This window comes from Triticum dicoccoides, chromosome 4A, assembly GCF_002162155.2.
Source record: "Triticum dicoccoides isolate Atlit2015 ecotype Zavitan chromosome 4A, WEW_v2.0, whole genome shotgun sequence".
NCBI classification, from domain to species: domain Eukaryota; kingdom Viridiplantae; phylum Streptophyta; class Magnoliopsida; order Poales; family Poaceae; genus Triticum; species Triticum dicoccoides.
The window spans coordinates 543,248,927-543,257,051 of record NC_041386.1 but is presented as its reverse complement, the minus strand read 5'-3'; the positions used below and the strand labels follow the sequence as shown (position 1 = coordinate 543,257,051).

Here is an 8,125-nt window from a genome sequence, read left to right as displayed (position 1 = left end):
ATGCCTTCTACTGGTTTAGAGCTGTTTGAAGGAGATCTCTGGCCCGTCGTGCCTCAATCGCAACTGGTGATCCGCCATTGGTTGGGAGGGCTGCCAATCATGAAGCAGCGGCCACAATGTTGTCCAACAGGTTGGAGTAATGCCCGGGAGGTGTTGGAACATACTGTGGCACAATGTTGTTTTGACGAGGCGGGTCCGTTGTGCTAAACTGAACCGGCGCTCCTGTTCCTGGCGCCTCCGTCCGGTTTAATATTGGCTGGTTACTCGTTCCTGCTCCTGGCGTATTGAAGAGATTTCTTGGCTCATAACTCGGCGGGAGATGCGATCGGTATCTTCTTCTCATGACTTCCTCTGAAGCATTCTGATCCAGCCTAAGCCGGTAGGGCTGAGCTTCCAACTCGGCCCGTTCTGTAGCCATCCTAGCATTCTCTGCCGCTAGGTCCGCTTTAGCCTGATTTATCTGATCTTTCACCTTTGCAATCTCCGCATTGTGATGGTCCTGGGCTGCTGCGTCCACTTCTGCGGCCATCAATGTTGCCAAAGCGTTGAACAAGTCAGACAGAACTTGAGCCGGAGGTGGCGCAGAGCTCCCCGCCCCCGCCGGCGTGGCTGTTGCGGAACTGTAGAGCATTGCTGCGGCAGTTGATGAGTGGGGCGCTGATTGTGTATCAGCCATGAAGATAGCGGCCCGGTTTGGCAGATCAGGGGAGTCCGGAATACTGTTGCCCTCAGAACCTCCACTAATCCGGCCATCCTGCAGCTGATAGAGCGATTCGGTTTCTCCAGATGACTCATCGTCGGAGCAGACAACGGTTTCTTCATCGGATGCCGGTCCGTCCTCATACTCTGCTCCATGGATGACACCTACGAAAACATGCTTTGTCATGGGCTGAATTGGGGACGGGCTTGCACGCTGAGCCGTCTCGATGATGTCCGTGCAGGTGTCCTGTTCAGGGCCCGGTTCGCCAATCTTGCTGACGAAGACGTGAATTCCACCAAAGGGGACCCTTTACCCATATTCGATTGAATCGGCCTCGGGGCCCCATCCTGCGTTGTCGATGTAGAGCTTGCCGCAACGACTCTTCGTCATCCGGCCCACAGCGTATCCCTTGAGTCCATCAAAGCTGCCCTTTAAGAACTCGAAACCATCGTGTGATAGCCCCACGGTGGGCGCCAATTGTCATGGGTTTGTCACGGCAGATGTCCTTGTGAAAGGAATTAGTCGTGGATCCATCGCTACGGGTTAGCTTAAAGGGGTTAAACCGGACAAGGGGACACGGGGAGTTTATACTAGTTCGGCCCCTTCGATGAAGGTAAAAGCCTACGTCTAGTTTGTGATTAGTATTGCTAGGGTTTCGGTGACCAAGGAGCGAATCCGCTTTGACTGGCCCTTGAGTTGTTGTTTCCTGTCCTTAAACCATGGTCGGGTCGTCCCTTTATATACATAGGTTGACGCCCGCCGGTTTACAGAGTCTCGAGGCCAGATCATAAAGGTGTCCGGCTCGGTCTCTATTCCTCTAACTTACAATACAAGTTTACATAATAAGGTCAGTTTACATCTACAGGTGTTAACTCGCCTTTGGGCCTTGGGTCTTCACAAAGCGCCATCATTCTTATGTCTTCATGGGCTTCTAATCTTCATAAAGTTAACCCGGCTACTCCTGGCTGGTTTACGTCCAGTAGTAATATCCCCAACACTACCCATAACTAAAGATAGAAAACAAGAACACAAAATAAAAACTACTTAGTGATAAAGCAAACAAGCACACATGAGAATATTCACTCCACGCTATAACTCCCCGGCAATGGCGCCAGAAAAGGTCTTGAGAACCCACAAGTATAGGGGATCAATTGTAGCCTCTTTCGATAAGTAAGAGTGTCGAACCCAACGAGGAGCTAAAGGTGGAACAAATATTCCCTCAAGTTCTATCGACCACCGATACAACTCTACGCATGCTTAACGTTCACTTTACCTAGAACAAGTATGAAACTAGAAGTACTTTGTAGGTGTTTTCAGATAGGTTTGCAAGATAATAAAGAGCACATAAATAAAAATTAGGGGCTGTTTAGATGAAGACACAACTAAGTGAGTTTTAGTAGAGAGCTTTTTGTCACGAGAAAGTTATTTGTCCCTAAGCAATCGATAACTAGACCGGTAATCATTATTACAATTTTATTTGAGGGAGAGTCATAAGCTAACATACATTGTCTTCTTGGATCATATGCACTTATGATTGGAACTCTAGCAAGCATTCGCAACTACTAAAGATAATTAAGGTAAAACCCAACCATAGCATTAAAGCATGAATTCCTGTTTACTACTGTCATGGGTTTGTCACGGCAGATGTCCTTGTGAAAGGACTTAGTCGTGGAGCCATCGCTACGGGTTACCTCAAAGGGGTTAAATCGGACAAGGGGACACGGGGATTTTATACTAGTTCGGCCCCTTCAAGGAAGGTAAAGCCTACGTCTAGTTGTGATTGGTATTGCTAGGGTTTCAAAGACCAGGGAGCGAATCCGCTTTGTCTGGCTCTCGAGTTGTTGTCTATCCCTAAACCGTAGCTGGGTCGTCACTTTATATACATAGGCTGACGCCCGCTGGGCTACAAAGTCCCGAAGCCGGATCATAAATGTATCCGGTTCGTTCTCTATCCTTCCTATCTTATAATACAAGTTACATGACTAGGTCGATTTACATTTATAGGCTTTAACCCGCCTTTGGGCCTTGGGCCTTCGTGAAGCGCCATCATCCTTGCATCTTCATGGGCTTCTAAGCTTCAAGGAGTTAACCCGGCTACACAAGGCCGGTTTACATCCAGTAGTAATATCCCCAACAACTACCATACACAAACAACCTACTTACTCGGGTATGTGCTTCTGTCACTCACGCCACCCACCATAAGCAAATCATGAACATATTGTAGACCCTACAGCGGGGATCCCTCACGCTTGCGCGACACGGAGAGCACCATAGGACAGCACCAATAATAAAACATGCAACTCAAACCAATCACAATCATCAATTAACCTCGACCATTTTTGAAATTGACTTAAAACCGTCAGGAATTAGGAGAAACAATACATATCAAAAAGTTTCGTATTTCCTCAAGCTTTCCAGCGCTGTATCATTTGCTGCATTCGGACTTACGGTTAAAAAAATTAGATTGAAAATACGAACTTTGTGTAACTTGGCCCATTTTCTAAATTACTTTTAAACTGTTCAAAATTAAAAAAAACTTTAAACATGAAAAAGTAGCGCATTTTCGTAAGCTTTCCAACGCCATATCATTTGCCTCAACTGTGCTAGCCATTTAGAAATGGCATCGAAACTACCAACTCTATTGTTCGGTTTGCAAAATTTTACGATTTTCCAAATTATGCTTTAACCATAGGGAATTAGAGAAAACTTTCTATATGTGGAAGGAGCGTTTTTGCACTAGCTTTCCAACTCCGTATTATTTGCCTCATTCTGATAAACAGTTTAGAAATGCGATCAAAAATACGATTCATGTTTTTTGTATGAAGAAAAAACGGTTTCAAAACTGTTCTTAAACTGCTTACATTTTGCCAAAAAATTAACTTGGGTCATGATACTGGTGTCCATAGCTTTCCAACGGTATATAGCAAGCCCCATTTGGGCAATGTTGGCGGAAGTTCAACCTAACACAGGGGGAAGTTCAGGTCGTACAACTCAAGCAGTAAAATTGCAAAAAACCCAATTTCATCATGACCCGAGTGCAAAATCCACCAACGAGCGAGATTCCTATTTAAAACCGGTTTTTAGTTGCTAAAAATTGTTTGTAGATTACACTAACATCATATAGAACACGACTAACCAGAATAATTCGCAGGGGAAGCCACGATTGCGAAGATAGCCCGAAGGTCGGGTTTGTACAGAGGGAAGTTCACGCGCCTTACTCAGGCAGTTCAGGTTGTGATCAGAATATTATTCTGATCCCGTGATCAGAACAGGGATCGAGCTTAGGAAGAGATCCCTGCCTCCAGCTCTCGCACGCTATAGCTTAGGAAGAGATCCCTCCCTCCGGCTCTCGCACGCTATATATATATATGGCTATAATTTTAACATGGCCCTCTTACCTCCAATATGGTACGAAGTTAAGGATCAATTAGACCACTGTGTAATGAATCAACGGCTCGAATTTATTACATACTCTTATATCTCTATTTTGTTCCAAGGTGTGCGTTGATGGGGAATTTGTTCATGGGATATTGCCTGTGTGTTGTTTTATTTGACAGACGTGTGCATGTCGGACCTAGAGCTCTTGAAGGCGCATTGTAAGGACATAGACTTTCACAAATTCTGAGTGCCTTCATTATATCTGTTCCTTGAGAGATGACCCCCGACACTCTGTGCGTACAAATAGGATATCTCAAAAGGATATGATTGGTTGATTGGGAGTTTCTAGATAAGGACTTGCTCAAATGTGGCTTTCTTTGAGACGTAGATTTCTCATATCATGGTGTATGTTTCCTCGGTAAAATATTATGTGAAATTTAATGTGAACCATGGGCCATGGGGGTGTGGTCAGCCTCTATCGCCCTAGATGTTGGGTAGCCCTGGCCGGCCAAAGAAGGATATGGGCAATACATGCTGGGGCTAGCACTCCTGTCATGGCACTGAGCATGACCATTCATTTACCATGAGACCTTTTTCATGTTGGCGTGAGACGATCATGTCATGCGTCCAGGTACGAACTTGTTTTTGCCCGGCCTTTCCCAAATGCTCCCATACTCCGCTTCATCCCAATCTATCAACGACCGGTAAGCACATATCAGGTGGGAACCCGAGCGATGATGCGTCTGACCGTCGTGAGACTCCAACGTTGGGCCCGGCGCATCCAACGTGATGCTCTTCACTATGCTCATTTGGCAACAACAATCCTTTATGTAATCTCACTAGACACCCACCACGTCAGATGGCCTGAGCCAAATTAACTGCTCAGCCATCAGAGCCGATCATCCAACATGGCCACCGGCATGGGAAAAAATGGTAGGCCGCGACCCCAATAATGCTCTACTTACGGATGATTTGCTATGGAAGGAGATAACCGCACGTAGAGGACCGAGGCAAGGAGATCCCATCTCTCCTTAACTATTTTTGTTTTGTGTGGAAGCCTTCTCTAGTCTGCTTAGTAGTGCAGAACAAGATGGTGTGCTGGAAGGAGTGAAAGTATGCAGGAACGCACCGAGTTTTAATCACCTACTGTTTGCAGATGACTCGTTGATTCTTCTGAAAGCCTCGGAAGAGAGTGCACTTCATTTGCAAAATATGTTGAATTTGTATGAGAACTGCTCGGGGGCAAACCATAAGTGGACCAGGAGAGGTGCGTCGGGACGCGCTTGGCCCAGGCGAAGTGGTCGGCTGGGTGGGGACGGGTTGGCGGGTCCATGCGACTGGCGAGACGGGGCGTGGGAGGAGTGGATGGTGCGACTGGCGAGACGGGGCCAGCGGCCGACCCGAGGCACGCGGGTGGGATAGGGGAAGCGAGCGCAGGTGGGAGTGGGGATCCCGGAGAGGATCGGTGAGGCGACAGGTATGAGGTAGGTGGCAGCGGGGTTCTGGGAAGGATTGGCTCCCGGGATTTTCTGTGGCAGCTGAAGGTGGGGTGTTACGTGGAGGCTTGATGGGAAGATATGGGAAAATATTTTCATCGAACATAACGTGTCTAGAGATTATAACATTGCATGAGGATAGATCAAGGCATCGATAGCCCTTGTGCTCCAGGGGGTACCCAAGGAAAACGCAGCGAGAGGAGCGTGGCGCGAGCTTGTGTGGTGCGGTTGCAATAATGTTTGGAAAACAGAGGCAGTCGAATACACGCATGTGGTCGTAGGTGGGATGATGCCCTAGGAGGAGGAATTAGGGGGTGACGAAGTTGATGGCAGAGCAAGGTCGCCTGTTGAGGATGTATGTGGCCGTGTGAAGCGCTTTGACCCAGAACGGGGGTGGGAGTTTGGCATGGATGAGGAGGACACACATAATGTTGTTAGTCGTCCGGATGAGGCGCTCGGCCTTCTCGTTTTGTGGTGAGGCGGAAGGAAGCCCTGTAGCGACAGAATAGGTCACGCAACGAGGACGTTAGAAATTCACCGCCATTGTCGCATTGCATGCATTGAATGGGAACATGAAATTGTGTAAGGACGTAAGAGAAGAAGAGAGAAATAGTGTTGGCGGTGTCAGATTTGTTGCATAATGGAAATGTCCACGAGTAGTGCGTATAATCGTCTAGAATAACGAGGTAGTACTAAAATCCGGAGAAGCTATGAACAAGGGAGGTCCACAAAATCACAATGAACCAATTGAAAGGGTGCACTAGTCTTTATACAAAGGGAAAAAGGCAGCCAGGGCTGCTTGCCTAATTTACATGAGGGGCAAACAGTAGTTCTTGGCAAGTCTTACATGAGGGAAGTAAATCACGAGCTAAAGTGGAAACAGATTTATTGCTAGCATGCCCCAAACGTTGATGCCAGAGGTCACCGGTGACGACGGATAGTGCTTCTTGGACGCCAGAGTTGGTGAAGAACGGGTAGAGCTCCCCGTGGCTATTGGATCTCAGAATTATTTTCCCCGTTGCTAGGTCCTTGACGGAAAAACCGAACGGATCAAATTCTATAGAAACAAAGTTATCTTGAGTAAAACGGCGTACGAAGATTAAATTCTTGATGATTGTGGGGGAAACTAGCACGTGGTTGAGAGAAAAATTGGAGAGGGATGTAGATCCTACGGCAGTAATGGGAATACGCGAGCCCTCCCTGACAAGGATGCCTGAGGAATGACGCACAGAGGGGGAACCATACAAGGTGAGAGAGCTCGTCTTACCAGGGATGTGCGACGTAGCGCCCGTGTCGAGGAACCAGTCCGGCGCGTCGCCGGCCTGCTGCTGCTGAATGGAGAGGTTCTGAAGTGCCGCGTAAAGCTGGTTGTATTGCTCCCAAGATGACTCGCTGGAGGAGGCCTCGGTGGCCACCGGGTAGGCCTGGTGAGGTGGTGGCGGGCGTGGGCCTAGAACGCCCGCGGCATTTGGCGCAGCCCACGGGGCACGAGGTTGGGGAAGGCTCGGAAGAAGCGCCCCGTACGAAGCGAAGTAGCTGGTGGGGAGCGATGCGAGCGAGGGAACGCCAGGAGAAGCAGCCCCGCGCCCGGACGAGGCGGCGCCAGGAGACGGGGCGCCACAGCCACGGCCGCGCCCGCGCCATGCCCGCGCCCTCATCTGTCGTGATCGCCAGCCGAGGGAGCGGCTGGCCCCTTGCCCCGATCGTTGGAGGCGTGGTCAGGAGGGCGGTCGGCGAAAGGGCCGCCCGGGCTGTGGCCGATGGAGAGTGTGGTGGCCGTGGCTTCAGGTCGACTGTCCAGGCGCACCCGCTCATTAGCCGAGATCTCCTCCATGAGCAGCCTCGAGCGCGCCTGCATGAAGGTTTGGAACAGTGATTGCATTGACAATAGGGTAGCCATGACGTGAAACTTATGATTGAGCCCGCGGATGAGCTGGAGCGTGAGGGACTGGTCGATGACGCGCTTGCCGACGTCCTCGAGGGCATCTGCGAGGGACTTGAGACGCCTGCTGTATTTAGCAACGGAGAGGTCGCCTTTAGTCATGGCCATCTCAGGCCCGGCCCTAAAATCCAGGGCCTAGGCCCGATGGGCTTGACCGTGGGCCGGGCTTGGGCTTGAGTTTTGAGCCCACTAGCAGGGCTTGGGCGGGCTTGGGATTAGCATATTGACATTTTAAGGAAGAGGCCCAGCCCATGGCCCTAAGCCCTAAGGGCTTTTCAGGGCTTTTTACCAGATGGGCCGGGCTTGGGCTTGAAAAGTAGGCCCGTTGGTAGGGCCTGGGAGGGCCTGGGCCTTAATTTTCTGCCATGGGCTTTTTTAGGCCCGGCCCAAGCCCGGCCCGGCCGGGCCCATGGACAGATATAGTCGCCTTGGACGAGGTTGCGGATTTCCACGCTCGAGGATGACAGCGTGCCCGGGCTGGTTGTCCATGAAGAGGAGGTCGAGCTGCGACCAGATGTCGTAGGCGAAGCTGGCCGGGGTGGCGACGGCGTCGAGGAGGTCCTCGCCGACCATCCCATGCATCCACAGCACGAGGGTGAGGTCGTCGTT

The 8,125-nt window shown here is 49.9% G+C and overlaps 1 protein-coding gene across 1 annotated transcript; it reads right to left on the bottom strand.

Annotated features, from left to right (window-relative positions):
* Positions 1–6,564: 6,564 nt before the first annotated feature.
* Positions 6,565–7,232, bottom strand: LOC119283626. Its single transcript, XM_037563093.1, has 2 exons — positions 6,842–7,232; positions 6,565–6,602 (listed from the first exon to the last, which is right to left on the bottom strand). Exons 1-2 carry the CDS (start codon positions 7,230–7,232, stop codon positions 6,565–6,567), a joined length of 429 nt encoding a protein of 142 aa, XP_037418990.1.
* Between the last annotated feature and the right edge of the window lie 893 nt (positions 7,233–8,125).

What these genes read in the sequence shown, in the direction of transcription:
- LOC119283626 (XM_037563093.1), bottom strand. Translation starts at nt 7,232, where the DNA reads ATGAGGGCGCGGGCATGGCGCGGGCGCGGCCGTGGCTGTGGCGCCCCG. An exon ending in CGCTACGTCGCACATCCCTG is followed by an intron (nt 6,603 to 6,841) that starts GTAAGACGAGCT and finishes TTTTCCGTCAAG; the next exon opens with GACCTAGCAACGGGGAAAAT.